Source organism: Vidua macroura, chromosome 23 (genome assembly GCF_024509145.1).
Source record: "Vidua macroura isolate BioBank_ID:100142 chromosome 23, ASM2450914v1, whole genome shotgun sequence".
In the NCBI taxonomy this organism is placed as follows: Eukaryota; Metazoa; Chordata; class Aves; order Passeriformes; family Viduidae; genus Vidua; species Vidua macroura.
In genome coordinates this window covers 7,683,919-7,701,952 of record NC_071593.1, presented here as the reverse complement: position 1 = coordinate 7,701,952, position 18,034 = coordinate 7,683,919, and the positions used below count along the sequence as shown (strand labels likewise).

Below are 18,034 nucleotides of genomic sequence, written 5' to 3'. Positions count from 1 at the left end.
CACCTCTTTGGCATGAAAAAAAATCTATGTGTGGGGATCTAAATCAACCCCCTGGGAGGGACGTAACAACCCAGGGTGCTGGATTGTGCCAGATTCTGCAGTTCATTGCTTTTATCTCACAGATGAAGGCTTGGTCTCTTGGAAAAGCACCCTGGAGCACAGTAAGCCTTTACAAATCAGGAGGAGGAACAAGCAATCCACCCCAGTTTTTCTCAGTTTTCCCAAGAAGCAGTTTGGACTCTCTGGACGCCTTCAGAGGAGGCTGTGCTCACTGGCAGCTGGTGTCGGGCTGCAGAAGCACCCCCCCGAGGAGGGCCATGGGGGTTTGTCCCCAGGCTACGACGTCCCCCGTGGGCCGCCCTGCTTTGCACAGCGCCAGCGCCCGAACCTCCGTGGCGCTGAGGACTCGGCTCCACAGGTTCACCTGGCTCATCCAGCCCGCAAAGCCATTGGAGAAGGTGCCAAGCAGAGCGTCCCTGTCCTTGCCGAGGACCAGCGTCCCCCCGGCCCGGCTCACGTAGCCCTTCTGGACACTCTTTGCTTTGCCAGCTGCCCCGTTGAGCCAGAGGCTGGCCGTTCCCTCCGCGGAGGCCCAGGTCACGCAGTGGTGCAGCCAGCCCCGAGCCTCGTGCTGCAGGGGGAAGCTGAGGAAGTGGCCTCCTACCCACAGCCCCAGCTCTGTGCCCACGGTCACCACCAGCTCGTGGTCGCTCTCCCCAGTGGAGTAGGACAGGATGGTCTGGCTGCCGACGGGCTGGGCTCTGCTCCAGAAACACAGCGTGAAGGCTTGCAGAGACACAGCACGGAGGGGATGAACCTCCACAAAGCTCTCAATGTTTTCCACGGGGAAGTAGAAAGCTGGAAAGGTGCTGGATTTTGTACCTGAAATAACCCAAAAGCCAGCAGTTACATTTCCTGTAAACAAGTCAAATTCTGGAGAGTAACACCCACAGAACTGGTAGGGCTGTGGAGTCTGAGTTACTGCTGTGTGTTGTGCCAGCAGGGAAGGGCTTTGGAATGATGAAAAGCTGAGTTCTCCCACACAAATGTTTGGGAAAATCATGGTTTTCCCTCCTTCCTCCTCTTTTCTCATGTTGTATAAAACAGAGGTGATGGTTATTTATCCTGGGAGAACTGAGCTGAGCATTTTTACTCTCTGTAAAAATGTGTTCCCGTGTGGCAGGAGAGAGCTGTAGCTGGCTTAGGGCTGGCCTTGATGATGGTGAAGGATTTCCATCAGCAGGCCCAGATATGGGACAGAATTCTACCTGTGTGTGCCTGTACTAAACCTGTCAATGATTTGGGCCACCAAGCTCAGCAGGGCTCTTCATCCTCACAAGGTGAGCTGGACTCAACCTGTGTTTCTTACCTGTGTGGCTCAGTCCATTCAGCAACTCTGTCTTCATGTCCTGGAGCTGCATCTGGATTTGATCCAGCCTGAGGGTGAATTCCTCTGGATGACACTGTGCTGGAGCAATCAGACAGCTGGATTTACAGAGGGCTGGGACCTGCACAAGCTGCATTTTCTAGCTGCAGCAAAAGCTGTGTCCCAACATGCAGCTCCTCTCCTCGGTGTGGCTGCCCAGCCAGAGCTGTTCCCACAGGCTCCATGCACCAGACACACCTGAGCTGGGGGTCCTGACGTGGTGCCAGGTAGCACCAGCTACCCTGGAGGTGTGACACTCAAAAGGCAGGGCTGGCACACCCCTTAAACGAGGGGTGCCAGCGGGGAGGCACACGGGACACCTCCGCCTGAGCAGGGACACTGCCCTCCCAGACAGGGGATTCCAGCCCGTCCAGCTGCAAGGACTGGCAGTGTCACACCTTCCCCGCGGGTGTTTGTCCCCCCCCGGGGCCCCTGGCCCTACCCTGGCCCCGCTGGGCTCGGAAGGAGGCCTCCACCACGCGGCCCTGCAGCGGCTGCGCGTGCCGGTAGTCGTTGCGCAGGGTGCGGTTGTGCCAGTCCAGCAGGGTGTTCTCCAGGAGCTGGACCTGGCACAGGGACAGGGACAAACACAGGGCACAGTGGCACGGGGACATCGCTCAGGGCACGGGGACATCACACAGGGCACGGGGACAGCAGCTCTGCCCGGAGCTGGAGTGCAGAATGGGACAGGGACATCACAGGGACATCACACAGGGCATGGGGACAGCAGCTCTGCCTGGAGCTGCAGTGCAGAACAGTCCAGGGACATCACAGAGGGCACGGGGACAGCAGCTCTGCCTGGAGCTGTGTGCAGAATGGGACAGGGACATCACACAGGGCACAGGGACAGCAGCTCTGCCCGGAGCTGGAGTGCAGAATGGGACAGGGACATCACAGGGACATCACACAGGGCACGGGGACATCACACAGGGCACAAAGGCATGGGGACATCACACAGGGCATGGGGACAGCAGCTCTGCCCCGAGCTGCAGTGCACATCCTGCAGCTCGGGATTGGCCTGAGGATCACACAGGAATCCTCAGGGTCTCTTGCTGAGCAGCAGCTGGGGAAGGAACAGGACTGAGGGCTCTTCTCAGCTAATTCACGATAAAGGCATTTTTGCCTGGGGCAGTTCTGAGCACCTGCCTGATGATAGCATGGATGGAGATTTTGCTGCTATTCTCTACCTTTCTCACAAGTGCCTTCCAGCCTTTCTCTGACAAAAACAGTATTTCTTTTTCAAAGAGAGCACACTGTGATCCTCCACTGCTGTGGTCTCAATTTTATCTTTTTCTTCTCCTGGAAGAAAATGTTTCTGAAGCTTCTTTATTATTTATTAACTTAAAAGCATTACTTCCAGTGTGAGTCTAGACACAGAAAAACCCTGAAATACCTTCTAAAATCTGGCAATTATTCTGTAATTATTTTAATGTTATTTATGGTTCTTTTTTGGTTAGGTTTTTGGTTTTTTTTTCAGGGGGACTCTCTTGCAGTAGTTTTTGCCTTGTTAATTCTCACTGGTCTCTTCCTTTTTTATAGTTCTTCAGGGTGGCTGAGCTTAGCTGAGCAGAGAGTTTTGTTATCAGTCACCAGACCTCAGGTCACCTGCTACACAGCCTGACCCTGCTGCCATGCAGAACGGCAGGCACCTGTAAGTCCAGTTTTTCAGGAATCCACCCCAAAAGCTCTGTAGGAGAGGTGCCCTAAGAGCTCTTCTGTTCCCAAGATCCCTGGAGGACAGAAAGGGAAACGTTCAGAGGGAAGAGGAGCTGGTGAGAGGCAGCACTGACCTGAGTGTGTGACAGGACAATTGGGGAGTGGAAGATGGTCCAGATCACGCTCTCGGAGCACGGGGGGGTGGTCAGCGAGCCCTGGTACCTGTAGAAGTGGGAGAGGTCTTCTGGCAGCATGGCTTGGATGTCCAGAGAGCTGAGCGTGGTTGACTGACCTCCAAAGGAAGCAGAGATGGTATCAGACGTTAATGGGCAGGGAAGAGAGAGGTGGAAATGCTCTTGGAGCTGGGGTCAGCAAATCCCTCTGCCCAGAGCAGTGGCTCATCAGACTTTTTGTGGAACTGGGAGGAGATGGAGAGGCATGAAAGGCCCTTTCTGGTTTGTCAGTCAGATGTGTCTGGGGGTGCTGGGCAGCTGCTCTCAGCGCTCTGCCAGTCCCTGGGGTGCTCCAGGAGGCATCAGGGGGTGTGCAGGCTGCAGGAAGCTGATACTTGGTGCTGCACAGACCTCCAGGAGTGCATTTATTGCTGCCCTGAGCACCTTCCCACGGCCCTGGGCTGGAGTTGTGCGGGGCTGAGGATGCTCTGCCAGCACAGCAGCAGGAAAATGTCTGTTCCCAGAGCCAGAGTGTGCACACAGGCTGGGAGCACATCAGGGACAGAGAAAGGCATCCCCAGGTCTTACCTGCAAACCTGATCCTTGCCAGTTTGGAAATGAATTCGCTGTAGTAGGTGTTCTCAAAGTGCCCGTCCTAAACACAGCACAGACACCTGATCAAAAGGAGTGGCCTGCCTGTCCTTCTCACTGCTGAGCACTTGTGGGGGGGCTAATTCATCAAAGAAAACAAATACCACCACAGATCTCCTGATGGGCTGGACAATGGTCAGGTTTGTACAGCTTGGGCAGAATAGTGAACAGGATTCTTTTTTACTGCTTTTAAATCCACACTGAATCAAGAGTTCCCACTGGCAAAGCAGAGCAAGGCTTGGAGGCACAGCAGGGAAACCCCACCTGATATTCTTATATATGGGATATATATATAGATATATATGTGGGAGATATATATATATATATATATAGATATAGATAGATATAGATATAGATATAAAATACTACTTATGGGGCAGTTTTCTGGGGCTCCCAAGGGGTATTGGCTGGAGCTGTGTGAAGTCCAGATGCCCAGGGGAAGCAGCACAGCCCCCTAAAGAGGTGCCAGACCCCATCTCTGGGGACAGCTGAACAAACCGGGCTGCTCGTGTCTGAGGGAGGTTTTAGCTCAGGCAGTGCCCCCTGCCCCAGCCTGGGTCACACCTACCGTGTACAGGAAGGCCAGCACAGCCAGCCCCTGGGGCTTGTCTTTGGCTTCTTCAAAGCTGGAGTAGTTAGCAGAGTTGTAGTGCACAATGTGCAGCTGCCAGGAGAGAGATGGGGTCACTTAGCAAGAAGTGATGAACGGCTCCTGCGTGTTTAGAGGGGCACACTGAAGGGACAGTCACCACCCCAGTTCGTGCTGTTTGTGCCTCATAGCACGCCAAAGGGACCTCTGGTTTAACAGAGGTGACTTTGTGGTGACTGTGGGGGAACAGCTCCACCTCTGAAGGACACGAGTGCTCTTACCATGGCTTTTCTTGGAGCCTTCTGTGCCAGCACTGTCAGGCTCAGCCCTCCCATTGCCCTGCTTTCCCCCTTGCCTCCCTGCAGGCCCTGTGGGATGCAGCCCCCCTTTCCCAGTGAGAGCCCCAGAGCCCTCCCTGCAGCCCTGGGCCGCACGAACCTCGGCGAAGTAGCGCATCCCGTCGATGGTGTGCTCCGAGCCACTGGTCTCCAGGTCCAGCCCTCCCCAGTGCAGGTGCATCTGGACAGCTGTGTAGACACCTGGGAGCCCTCTGGAGATGTTCATGGTGGGTGGCAAATCGATCTGAACTGAAAAATGACAGGGCTGGAGGCAGCAGGGGGTGCAGCCTTGCCCATCCCCGTGGTGGTTCCACCTGGAAGGTGGCACCTCCTGGAAGGAGCAGGCACGGTCAGCACCCCGGTGTGGGAGGGAAAGCAGTGAACCTTAAAGCTGGGCGTGCTGGAGACCTTTCCTGGGCTCAGGCTGGTGCAGCACACCAGGCACAAGCAGGACTGGGCAGTCCCCAGCTGTGCCTGCAGAGCCCTTCTCCCCCTGAGAGCTCTGGCTCTGGCAGCAGGCACTAATGAAAGCTTCAATGCTCACTCTCGCCCAGCACAGCACACCTGGCACAGGTCTGTTAGGCACCTCCTTTCCAAGGCAGAAAAGGGGAGTAGGAATCAGCACAGAGTGGCCTCATCTGTTATCACAATTCCCAGTGAGGCCCAGCCATTCTGGGAGCACCCTGTGGGTTTGAAAAGGCTGTGTCACTGCTGAAGGATTTGTGGAGACAAACCTCTTTTCTTCTCCTTGCCAAGGAGAAGTCACAAACCCTTTGTCTTCCTGCTAATTCACTGCCAGAAATCATAGATTATGTTAATAAATCTAGGCGTGAAAGTGGAGAATTGCCTCATCTCAATGAAAGCCCCCAGCATGTTATAAAAACTAGCAACTATCCTTGCAAAATGCAGCACAACATATTATTAATTAGTCATAGTTTGTGTTTCTGAGGAGTTTCTTTTGTTTGTGAACTGTTTATAGACAGACAAGACAAAAGCATGTTTCCTTTTAATATCCCAAAGGCTCTAGAGTGGGAGGGATAACATAATCTACCTTTTTCATAAGTTCCCTGCTGACTGCCTTCCATAATGAGGGTTATTTACTTCAAGTACCTCACCAGGGTTTCTACTTTCTACAAAACACAGCCAGGGATTTGTGTTGTGAGTTTGTAACAAGCTTAAGACCCCTCTAAGATATTCTAGGCAAATATTTGCTGCAAGCACAAGGCAGGGAGCAGCCTGGCTTGCTTCTGCTTTCAGGCAGAGCGTGAGCGGGGAGCGACTGCTCCGAGCTGGCAGTGCCTCCCTCCTGCTCTGCCCCGGCTCTGCCAGGCGGTGGAGAATCAGCTGGGCTGAGCAGGGCGAGTGCAGCCGAGCCTTCCCCAGCACTCCTGCTTGGCCTCTGGCCATCCCTGCCCGCAGGGACAGCCAGCCTGGCTGCCCGGCTTGGCCCCTGGGCAGGCTCACTTAATGGGGCACACTGGAGGCCCCAGTTAAATCTGCTCCTGGAGGAGGATGCACACATAGATGATGTTTTAATTTTCCTAGTCCTCACTACCAGCTGGAGGAACAGCCCTCTTTAAAACAAAAAGAAAGCTTTTTGTTTTAATAAAAAAACCAAAAACCAAAACCAAAACCAAAAACAAAAAAACAAAAACAAAAACAAAACAAAAAAAACCCAAACAAAAAAAAACCAACCAAAAAAACCCCAACAACAACAAAAACAAACAAACAAACAAACAAACAAAAAGGCTTTGTTAACCCCAGGCTGTCTGTGTGAACACTCCCACCACAGCAAACAGGCATTTTCAGGTGGGATTTAACCTGGTGCTAACAGACCTACAGAGAAAATGAACCTGGTTTCCTTGGTGAGACATTTGGGGTTTGGCTCTGAGAGCCTGTAAGGAGAGTCCTGCTGATAAATCCCTCCCCTGTCCCTTTCAGATGTGCTGAGTGCTTTCCCTGGGAGATTCTGCTGCCCTGTCCCATCTCACTGAAGCCAGTAGAAAAGCCCAGCCTGACTCACAGGAGCTGTGAATAGCGACAGTCGTTTGTCTTTGTGCTTTAGGAAACTGCCCCGCATCAGAAAATCATTGTTGGGAAGTTAACAAAAGAATGGGCAGATACACACATGCGGTCAAAAAAGCTAAACCTGCAAGAATTAATGTCTAGGCAGGCAGGGCAGAAGTGCTGACAGAGAGCTCCGGGCTGAACGCTGAGCTTGTGCGGGCCACACAAAAGGAGGTACAATTTTCAGGAACACAGTCACAGCAGTCTTCCTCTGCTGGCGCTTTGTCCCTCGGCGCTCCGCTGCCCTGCCCTCACACCGATTTCTCTCTCTTTGTTGCAGGCAGGAAGAAAGCTGCTGTGCAGGACTCAGGAGCCGAGAGCTTTATGTTCCCGACACCTTCCCAAAGCGCTCATCCTCTCTCCCCTGCAGCCATCAGAAAATTCTCTCATTGCTCATCTGTAGTCCGAAGGCGTTATCCCAACAGTACCAGCTGATGAATTATTTAGGCAATGAATTACAGATTGCAGCGGGGGAATCTGGGATCTCCTAAATTATAAGCATTGCCCGAAAGGGTGTAGCCAAAGGCCAGGGTTTTTACATGTGCTGTGCTTCAGTTTCCTTTCCTGAGCCCCAAAATACCAATCCTCTGGCGTGTGATCCTCCTCCGTGTTGTACTTAGGGTGACCTACATCCAACCAAACCTGGGAGGCAAAGGTTCCATTCCTGTCACTTCTGATTCATGCCCAGGCCAAAAGATGAATTTTCTGAATGCAGAGGAGTCAGTGTGCCCCAATTACCACTCACTGCTGCACTCCTGTTGTCTTGCAGCACATTAAAGGAAAGGATCAATCTGGAATTCTCCAGCTGCATTTTATCCCCTTTCCATGTCCAACAGAGAAGATGCCTTGCAGAAACCTAACTGCCTTTTATTTATTTGATTTATTTATGTATTTATTTGATTGATTGATTGATTCTGATTTATTTATGTATTTCTGGAGAGCTTTCCTGGGTGACTGAGGAAAACAGCAAACCTAAGGGAGCAGAATGAAGCGAGACGGCAAAGTGAGGTGAGTTCAAAACACGGGCATTGTCTGGGAATGCATTTCCACAGCTGAAACAAAAGATCTGTTCCCGCAGTGCCCTGAGCCTTACCAGAGTGGCCGTTGTTGGTCATCCTGAGCTGGCCCTGCAGGGGCCCATCGTAGCCACCGAGCTCCAGCTGCAGCAGGGGGTTGTACCTCACCTTCCTCCTCTGGATGTCAATCGGGGATTGCTGATTGCCAGCACAGTCTGGGAAGTGCTGTCCCCAGTGCTCTTCATCCAGCTCTCCTTCTCCTGGAGCGGGGCAAGGCAGGTGACAGGGATGTGCTGTTAGTCAGCAGCCAGAGCACTGCCCTCCTTTGCCAGCGGGAAATGCCAATCTAATTATTGGAGCGCCAGGAGCTGCAGCCAGAACAGGTTGCTTTGCCTTCCCCAGAGTGAAAATGCACATTATTGTGTCTGCAGGACAACTGTGCTGCAAAGAAAGAAACCTGCATTGCAGCAGCGGCTCGGTGATCGCTGGGGGCTGAACCCCCACCAAAAGAGAAGCAGTGTTTACATGGAAATGGGGATTTAAATGGGTCCCAGCTGCCAGAGGTGTGGAATTGGCTTCTTAACCAGTGCGAGTGAATAGGATCAGGGCAATAGGCAGGAAGGCTCAGCTTGGGATCAGGAACTGACAGCAATTAGCTATTTTTAACTAGGGAGAGAGCAATTGCAATATTGCAAGTCTTCAACAATATCCTTTGTTGTAAGCCCACTGAAGATTATAAAAGGATTAACACTTCAGTGAGCTCTGCAAACAACCCCCTGACACAAATGAAATTTAGATAAAAATTCACCCAAAAAATTATAAATACCTAAATAAGTACTTCTTAGTGCTCTGTACTGCCTGGGATATAACAGTAAAATAAGAAGCAGGCAGTATTTAAAGCTCTTCCTTGCAGGATCATCCAAAGGGCAGCTTTTCTTCTAACACATTCTGAAGATTTCCCCCATTGTTTGAACCTCGTTGTGCTGCCAACCCTGACAACGTCTCCTAACCACACAAAGGAGTAAAAAGAGGTGACATTGAGGAGAATCACTTTCAAGACACTGAGGCATCAGTGAAGTGGAATAAATCAGCTGCTCTGTGATCTCTCACTAAGGGACAGCCAGGCTGCTCCTGCGGCACAGAAGGGAAGGGAGCCTGTGCCGCAGCAGCAGCCCCAAAGCAGCCCCGTTTTTACCTGTGTATGTCCAGGGCACCTCGTGGCAGTGGCTGAGGGCCACCAGGAGCAGGCGGAGCAGGAGCGCTGCCATCAGCATGTCTGTGTTGTACCTGCAGCACAGCCGAGGGAGGGACTGGTTAAAAACCCCTCAGAAACCCCAAATGCTGATTTTCTGCAGGCCTGGCCTTTCCAGCAGCCCTCCTGCCCTCCTCCCCACCCACCCGAGCAGCAGCAGCGAACAATGCCCTGCGGATCATCGGCTTGGCCAGTCAGCTCTGCTGGCCCTTTTGGCTAAGCTGTCCCCGCAGAGGGGACAGGTCCCCCCGATGGCCAGAGCTGATGGCCTCGGGTCGCTGTCTGACCCCTGCACAGCTCTGCCCACTCTTCCTGTCCATTCATTGCTCCTGAATGGGTTGAAAAGCTTCTGGCTGCAAGTGTGGGTACAACAGAGCTTCGTAAGCAGAAATACCCAGCCCAGACCTCAGAGCTGCTTCCTTTACTCAGAGCGAGGACCAAGGCAAAGGCATTCAGAGGACTGGATTTCAAAAGTGCAGAGCATTCACAATCCTACTAGGAATCAAAACTGTAGACACTTGGCTCCTCTGAAAATCGGAGACGGGGTTTAAAAGCACTCCACACCCCTGAGCCTCAGCATTCAAAGCATTTTGCTTTCAGCACCTTCCCTCATCACTGAAAATCCAGTTTTGAATGGGAGAGATTTGAAACCTTTGAAAAATTCAGAGCTCTCAAAAACTACTTGGACTTGAAAGGTGCAGGCACCATACAAGAGACTGAAACCCTGATGGCTTTTCAAAAAACGTGCAGGAATTCAAATAAAAACTAGCAGGTGACAGGTGTCTAAATGCTCTTGTGGACTTCTGTGTCTCTTCAGATACTCAATTTCCTCAAAAATGTGTCCCAAGCAAATACTTGTCTATGGTCCAGTAAAAGTAATTTGGCAGAACAGGGAACAGGCCCTGGATTCTCTCTCTGCCTTTTTGTATCCTGTCACCAGGCAAATGCCATTCCCTTTGAAAATCCTCCTCCTCCCCCAGGAATGACACACTGCTGGCAGCCCTTTCTTCCCAGCCTGGCCCCAGCTCCTAGACCCGGGGTTTCAAAACAAAAGAGGAGCAGAAATCTCCCCAGGAATGGAATTTTTACCTTCTATGGAAAAGAATTAGAGATTCCAACAAAAGCAGCATAGCTGGGCTGTTGGTTTTAGGTGACAGGCAGCAATATTAAACACGAAGCAATAAAACTCAGATCAGTGAAATCTCAGCACTTCTGTTCCCAGTGTCCCTGCCACTTGTGATAAAATTGGCAATTATTTTCAGGAACAAGGTGATTTTCAGCCACTCAGCGAGGTGGCAGCAGCTGAGGTGAGTCTGGGGCTGAGGGTCAGGCTGTGCTGCACAGAAGGCAAGACCCGGCCTGGCAGTTTGGGGTAATCTGGGGGGCAGTCTGGGGCAGTTTGGGTGGCAATTTGGGCAGGACAGGCCCCAGGATGCTGCAGCACAGGCAGTTTGCTCATTCTGTGATTCTATGAATAATAACAGCAATTGAACAGTAAGAGGCACAAGTGAGCTACAGGTGCCATGGGAGCTCAGGTTTCTGTGCTGAAGAACAGAAACAGGTATTTTATACTCAAAATCTTATTCTTTGCAAGTGAATTGTTAACATAAAACGGTCTTTCCTGGGTTGCTGGTTTGTGCAGTGCATATTTAATCTTTGGGAACTGCTGTAATATTGAGCTGATTAACCAAATGTGTTTTTTCCCTCTCTCCTCTGAAGAAGTCATTTATTCTGACAGTTGCACTGAACTGTGTAAGGACCAAACTAAGCAAACCTGCCCCTCAATGCACTTCTTAATCCTTGTGTATCCAGTTGTGTAAATAGGCTTTGAAATTTAGCTGAGGGTGAAATTTTGGGGGTTTATACCTCTTTGCACTTCAGGATTCCACAGAGCAGCACAGGAGGGTGTGAAGAAGAGTCAGGCACAGGGGGTCACCTCTGTGCTGGAGCACCTCTCCTGTCACCTGCAGGGGAAGGGAATGGATGTCACCCAGTGACAAGCTGCTTCCCTTGCCTGTGCTTTATTGATCAGCCAGCCCAGCCTGCACAAAGCACTTGAAATGAAGCCCATTCGGGAGTGTGCAGTGCCAGGAAACTGGAGATGACAGCAAATTCATTTTTAATGGAGCTTCTGCAACATCTGTGACATTTTGCTTGACATCAGCAGGGGCTGTGGGTGCTCAGCACACCCAAAAGCCACATCTGTGTTAGCTCAAATTCCTGTCTTTAAGGTCCCTTCTAACCCAAGCCATTCTGTGAAGACACAGCAATCCGTGGAAAGGATTTACTAAGGGCACAAAGCATGAATTTGTTTTGGGGTTAGGACAGAACAATAATTTTAATTAAGTTCTTTAAATGTATTTGGATGCTGAGCTTCTAACTAGGAGCTGAATGTTATGGAAGTCCTCCTGTGTAAAGTATTGTCCACGTCAACCAGTGGTTACTGGTTCTTGGAGCTTTCTTAGTGCACGTGGTATTAAACCTGGCTGGCCTGAGGCTTGTCTGGGTCAGCTCTTTTGCTACCTGGACATAATTTCTGGAGAGAAGAATGGACATAGTGCCTGGGAACTCCAGGCAGCACAGCAGCACCGTGCCTGAGGGGAGCTGGGGGTTCACAGGTGGAGACTGGAACAGGACTCATCTCTGCACCGAGATTCAGCCAGTGAGAAAATCTGATGTCCTGTGTGTCAGCCATGAATATTCTTGGCATGATTTCTTTCCAGAGGCAGGGAACTTTCACACAGACCTCAGCCCTCCCCCTCCTGCCTCAACTGCAGTAGGAAATAAGCCTTTTATCCCACATCGTTGGCTTCCATGCACTTCACTTTTATCTCTACAGTTTCCCCTGATTCTTTGCCATCTTTTAAATCCTGCTTCTCCCAGGCTATTCTCTCTGTCCTCGCTGGCCTAAAGCTCAGCTCAAGTCTGACATTCTGGTGGCCACATTAAAACCTTGATGTGGCATTGAAGTAGCTGGCTCAAACCTCAGTGCTCCTTTGACCCAGAACTTGAAAGGGTTAACTCCTCTGCCTCTGAATCAGCTGGAATTCCATCAGGGCTTGCAGTAAGAGCTGCATCACTGCCAGCCCAGCAAACATTTGACCAGGAGCAGGCTGTTTGAAGTGAGATGGACAGAGTGCCTTCAATCAGGCCATTCGGGTTTTTCTGAGTGAGTCTAAAACCTCTTCAAACAGAGCTCTCTCTGCTGAGGTTGTGCTGCATGAGTGAAGGCATCCAGAGCCTACACAAGTTTTATGAAAGGCAAAGATCAGCCAGTGCTGGCAGGCCCAGACCCATGAGGAAAGCTGACAATAGCTGTGCGGATTGAAACACGAGATTCTTTTATTCAACAATTCCTGTAATGTTTCTACATCTTATTTCCAAAACTGGCCCTCTTTTCTTTGATATTTTGCCCAGGTTCTTTTTTTTTCTTCTTCCCTTTTTGCCCCTGGTTTTCAAGTACATACAGAGATCACAGAGGCAGAAAAGCACTGGAATTCATTTCTCCAGTTCACACAATCCCTTTAGACCTCCTTCATCTTACACAATATTTTGATGTATTTAACTAAATTTAATCATGGAATCAGAATGGTTTGGCTTGGAAGGGACCTTAAAGAATATATCTAGTCCAACCCTCTGCCATGGGCAGGGACACCTTCCTACCTTCTTCTGATATAAATTCAGACACCTTTATGATTCTGCTGAAGCTTTGTGGAAGAAATGGGCTTTGAGGCAGTCAGAGACAGACACCAGAGATCTACACCAGTGCTCCTAAAGGCAGGATTTGCCCATTTAAAAGCAGAGAGGTTTCCTCTGCGAATTCCATTTCACGGTCTAACAGATCTCAGCATTAGCTACCTGCACTTCATTGTCAACCTAAATTTTCTTTTGCTCAGTTTCAGCCAATTACTCTTAGTTATAGCTGTAACCCTTGGATTATCTTAAAATAGTTTCCCTTTTTAATGTTCACATCACTTCTGGGGTGGTTATCACCTCGCTGCACCATGGGCAGGAGCAGCCCTTCACTGCCATTTCCCCAAGGTGGAGAAAAGGACAACGTGATGCTATAAAAAGGAGAGAACATGGCCAAATAATCCCTCTCCATTTTCATTTCCAGGAAATGTCATTACAGCCCTTGTAATGTCTCTTTAGGGCTGCTCCACAGACTTTGCTGAAAGGGGATTTCACATTCTGGATCTCTGCTTGAGACTTTGGAAGAAAGCAAAGCGTGAAGGCAGGATTAGGAAGGGAGAGGCCAAACTTGCCACTGCATTGTGTGTGAGGAGCACTGGAATGTGGTCTGAGTGTGGGGATCAAAGGAGCTGTGTGAGAGAGAGGAGGAAACCTTGGAGAAAGGTTTCCATCATCCCAGGGCTGTGAGCTGTGCACTGGGTGGGACAGAGAAGGAATAACTCGGTGAGAAGGCAGCCTGGCAGCATGTGCCAGTACCTGTTCATGGTGCAATTAGTGCTTTATAGCTACCTGCACTGCTCCCCTAAAAATGTTCAGTTTGCTCCTCATCTCCCAGTGTTATGGCAGGCAGGGGAAGCACAACTGCTGCTCCATCTCCGAAAATGGACATTAGCAGTGCACAAACAAAGGAGAAGACCCCAAGGCCCTTAACAAACAAACACAGTGCACAGAACAAGAAAAGGCTCTGGAAAGTGCTGCTGCTCATTGCTGGGTAAGCACTTTTCCTTTCTGCATTGTGTGTTGAGCAGCTGTGACATCCAGTGGCCAAACACAATACGGTTGGGTCTGGTACAGACCTCTTCATACGTGGTAACAATAACAGAGCCCTTCCATGGCACTTTTCATCTTCAAAAAGCTGTATAAGCAGGAATTCATTAACCCTGCACAGCTCACGGGGCAGAGCAATGCAGCGATCCCAAAAGTCCACATAGGAGGGGACAGCACTCTCCAAAGGCATGGCAATCAGCTCTCCAGGCACGTGGAGAACCTGCTGCAGGACCAGAGTGCAGGACCTTCAGCCCCAAGGCAAGGAGCTGAGAGATAAGGGATCAGAAAGGTGCAGCTCATTCAGCACTCCATGAAGAGGCCACACCTGAGGGATGAGTTGTGCTTGTTTTCCCAAGAGCAAAAAAGTCCAAGGAAAAAGAGGGGAAAAGATGGGGAAAGGTGAGAGATCCCAGCAGGACCAGAGCTGCTTTGGAAGAGATCCTTTGTCAGAGGCCAGGCCTGAGGAAAAAGCTTCAGCAGAGATTTTCTGAAAACATCAGAGGACATTGCTGATAGATGTGGAAGGTAGGGAAGGCAGCACAGATTGGATTTGGATTAAGAGATGCAGTGGTGGAATGGAAGAAATGTGACTACAAGGAGATGCCACCCTGAACTTCCTTTCCAGCCCACGCAGCAAACCAGCCTTGAAGAGATGCTGTGTTTTATGGGTATGTCTGGCACCAATGCAGACATGCCTGCTCCTCTTGATGATAAAAGCAGACCTCAATGAGATGCATTCAGAGATCCAAACTGGGGACAGATGCACCCAGTTTCAGTGACCAAGGGACCAGTCCCTGCTTTCCCAAGGTCATCAGTGCCCAGTGTTTGCTTGCTCAGCTCTGCAGTGTTTTTACTTCTGCAGGCAAGGTCATTGCAGGGACTTTCAAAAGGAGCAAAGTGCCCACAGTCCCTCCTCTCCCAGCAGCTCATCCCCACTGCACTCTGAGGAGCTAAAAGTGATGATGGGAGCTGAAAGTGTTTCCCATGAGAATGAGGTTGATATTTAAGGCAGGAAGACAACATGAAGGAAATTTAAATCCTACTGTCTGTGTTGTACCTGTTCCGTGGCAAGAGGATCCTGCTCGATAACTCTTGTGCTTTACATAACTATTTTGCACCCATTAAGGAAACAAATGAGTTGCTATTGGACTACTCTTTTTTTTTTTTTTCAATTTATCATTCAAAAAAACCCCAATCCTAAACACCAAATACAATTTCTTCATGGCAAATCAATTCCTAGCTTGCTTTCCCCTTTATAGTGGAATACATTTCAAAGAGAGGAGGAAGGCCCTGCTCAGCAAGGAGCCTCAGACACTCTGTGAGAGGCAGAGCAGGACTTGCACTCTGGCCTCCATAAAGAGGATTACTGCATGGTTTCAGCATGGTTGCAACAGGCAGCTATGGCCTTTGGATCCACAGCTCCTGGCAATTAATATCCAGCTGGTTCAGAAGCTTTCAGTCTCCCTACAAATCACCGTATCAGATCATCAGCTCCTGGGAAATGTACTCTTTGGTATCAGCACCCTGATTCATGCATTGGTTCCCTTCCAAATGACCATTCCCCGTGCCCTGAAAATGGATGTGGTAGTTGTAAACATAGGTTAGCATTTGCAGTAGTACAGAATATCCTGCCTGGTACCCGAGGGTCTCACACAGCCCTCGTGTGCTCAGGAGGCTGATGATGGAGCCACACTGCATTTCACAGCTGCACACAGACCCACACTAACCAACATGGACTAACCAGCCCTCCCCTAAAGCCCTGCAAGACAGGATAATGAAGACTGGAAGTTAAGAGCATTAAGAAAGCCATGAGGTCTGTCACCTCCAGCCATTTCACTATTCATGTGCCTAAAGGTGCCTCACTGCAGGGTGACGCTGTGAGACAAAGGCATGGCAGAAAATGGGATGAAAAGTGGGGGAGAAGGATGTAAAGTCAGAGGAGGTTCTGAATGCCTGGAAGAAAACATCTCGAACAGTCATTCCACAATCTAATAGATACCCAGAAAGAACATTAGTCAGACTCTGCCATTACCTTTCCAATGGATGTTCCTTAAAAACACCAGGATCTGCAGGGTGGATGAAGAGCAGAAATCTGAGTGACAGAGTGCTCACGTCTGCATCCAGTGGCTTCCCTCTGGAGGTCCCCGCTGGACTGAAGTGAGGTGCAAAGCCTGGCTCCCTGAGATGCAGAGCTGCCCTCCCAAAGGAACCTGCTGAGAACACGAACAGGCTGGCACTTGCTGAAGTGTCGGATGGAGCGGGTGAGGGAGGTGCCAGCGCAGCCACCCAGGCACATCTTCAGGTGTTCTGGGAGGCACTGGGGGGAAAGAGAAGTCCCTGAGCATGCAGGAAGTGCTTTCAAGGTGCTCTGAAAGCTCACGCCCTGGAATGTGCCCTGCGCTGCTAATGGTTATTAGCACTTGAATGCATCGCAAACAAGTTCTGATCTGCGGTGGTTCTGCTCTGCCTTGGCACCCTCAGCTGCCTGAACCAGTGATTTCACACTCTGCAGAGCTCAGAAGGCTCCTGCCGAGCTGCTCTAAACAGGGCAGGGAAAGGCTGGCCTGGCTGCCTTCTGGGTTCATCAGCGTGTTGCAAGCCACCAAAAAATTTACATTTATCACGCTTGCAATTTTACCTGTAAAGCACAAGGAGTGTGAGGCCTTACAGTGGAGGGATTTTGCTCCTGAGGGTCGTTCTCCATTTCTGGCTGATGGATGCCTGTGAGCCAGGTCTGTGCTGGTGGTTTTTCCCCCCTGCTCCATCAGCAGTTCCTCTCTGTGTGAGTGCTCCTGCGTGGGCTGTTGAAGGGGAACACTGGCTTTATGTGTCCCCAAACTCTCTGTCCCCATTAGCCATACAGGCCCCTTCCAAACCGTGAAATATTTAAAGAGTGTACTGAGTATTTGATAAACTGGTAACAAGCTTGGATTCCCGAAGAAACTCCTGCTTCCTAGAAACCTCATAGCCTTGGGGATGCTCTTTAAAGCAAGACAAAATGAAAAATCAGGCAGGGTACACGACAGAGCTGCAGCACTTTTAACATCAGCTCTGAGTTTAATTTGAACATGTATGGCACAGTGCAAGTTTAAATCTGCTTATCCAGGAAAAAATTACACCAGCACCTGAACAGAGCTTGTGCTCACGGATGCCTGAGCACTGCTGCCTGCAGCCCCAGCGTCCCCAGCTGTGCCTCCTCGGGGACACGGGGCCAGCGTGGCTCCTGGCACCCAGTCGCTGGCCAGGGGTCCTGCCGGGATGGGGGATGCAGGCTCTCAGCCCTCGGCTCATTGCCCGGGCTCCAGACGAGGAAATCTGCTTTGTGCTGCCTCTGTGCCCACAAGGGAAGGAGGGCGAGGCAGGGGACAGGTCCTAAACTCCTCCTGACAAGTTCTGAGCTCTTTCTCACAAGGAGGGGTTTAGGCTGGTCTCCCACCGCCAGCTCTCCCTCACAGCTTTGGTTTGGTTGAATAGGAATAGGGCAAGAGCTCAGGGCTCCGGGCAGGGGGTTTGCTTTAAACCCCACTTCTGCCTCCCACCGGGCTAATTATGACCTTTCAGAAAACGTTTTGTCCCCAAAGAGCACCCTGCTGTATTCAACATCAGCCTTTGCTGGCTACTACAATATTTAATTTCCCTCAGCCTCAGGCTTTCTTGTGCTCCATTTTCTTTAGCTCATTATAAGACTCGACACCTCTGTGTGATTTTCCTGCACGGCAATAAAGGCACTTTTACGAAGTGCAAAGATAGTGAAGCATCTCTAATCCAGCAGTTAACCAGCATAAAAATGCAGCTTTAGGATTTCCAGCATCTGGAATGTGTTTTTACAGGGAACGTTCCCCTCTGGTGCCCTCACACCAGGCAGGGTGAGGCTGCAGGATAAGCCAGCGCTGCCAAGGACGCAGCTATAAGGGGTACAATGTGCAGTTTTTTGGGGGGGGCTGGCGCTTCAGAGAATTATCTACCTGTGACAGTTTAATTCCAAGGGCTTTCTCTGCCCAACGGTGCCTTATCTCAGCTGGGTACAACCCAGCAGCATTCTGACCTGACTCATGGCTGTGCAGGCACACGGATGTGCAGGGAAGGCACAAAGCCCACACACAGTGGGACACAGGGCACTGTCACA

General features: G+C 50.5%; 1 protein-coding gene across 3 annotated transcripts; it reads right to left on the bottom strand.

Moving 5' to 3' along the window:
- Positions 1 to 29: 29 nt before the first annotated feature.
- CA6 (carbonic anhydrase 6) lies at positions 30 to 18,034 on the bottom strand. Of its 3 annotated transcripts, XM_053997627.1 has the most exons (11): positions 16,547 to 16,570; positions 15,941 to 16,225; positions 9,112 to 9,203; positions 7,994 to 8,176; positions 4,934 to 5,082; positions 4,475 to 4,570; positions 3,844 to 3,910; positions 3,217 to 3,374; positions 1,869 to 1,992; positions 1,370 to 1,468; positions 30 to 882 (listed from the first exon to the last, which is right to left on the bottom strand). In XM_053997627.1, exons 3-11 carry the CDS (start codon positions 9,188 to 9,190, stop codon positions 269 to 271), a joined length of 1,569 nt encoding a protein of 522 aa, XP_053853602.1. In that variant the 5' UTR covers positions 9,191 to 9,203; positions 15,941 to 16,225; positions 16,547 to 16,570; the 3' UTR covers positions 30 to 268. The 3 variants fall into 3 exon arrangements, with proteins under 3 accessions (XP_053853602.1, XP_053853601.1, XP_053853603.1); XM_053997626.1 differs by having other exon boundaries at positions 15,941 to 18,034; XM_053997628.1 differs by lacking the exons at positions 15,941 to 16,225; positions 16,547 to 16,570 and adding an exon at positions 11,035 to 11,121.

What these genes read in the sequence shown, in the direction of transcription:
- CA6 (XM_053997626.1), bottom strand. Translation starts at nt 9,190, where the DNA reads ATGCTGATGGCAGCGCTCCTGCTCCGCCTGCTCCTGGTGGCCCTCAGC. An exon ending in GGCAAGGATCAGGTTTGCAG is followed by an intron (nt 3,375 to 3,843) that starts GTAAGACCTGGG and finishes CTTCCTTTGGAG; the next exon opens with GTCAGTCAACCACGCTCAGC. An exon ending in GAATGGACTGAGCCACACAG is followed by an intron (nt 883 to 1,369) that starts GTAAGAAACACA and finishes GGGTTATTTCAG; the next exon opens with GTACAAAATCCAGCACCTTT.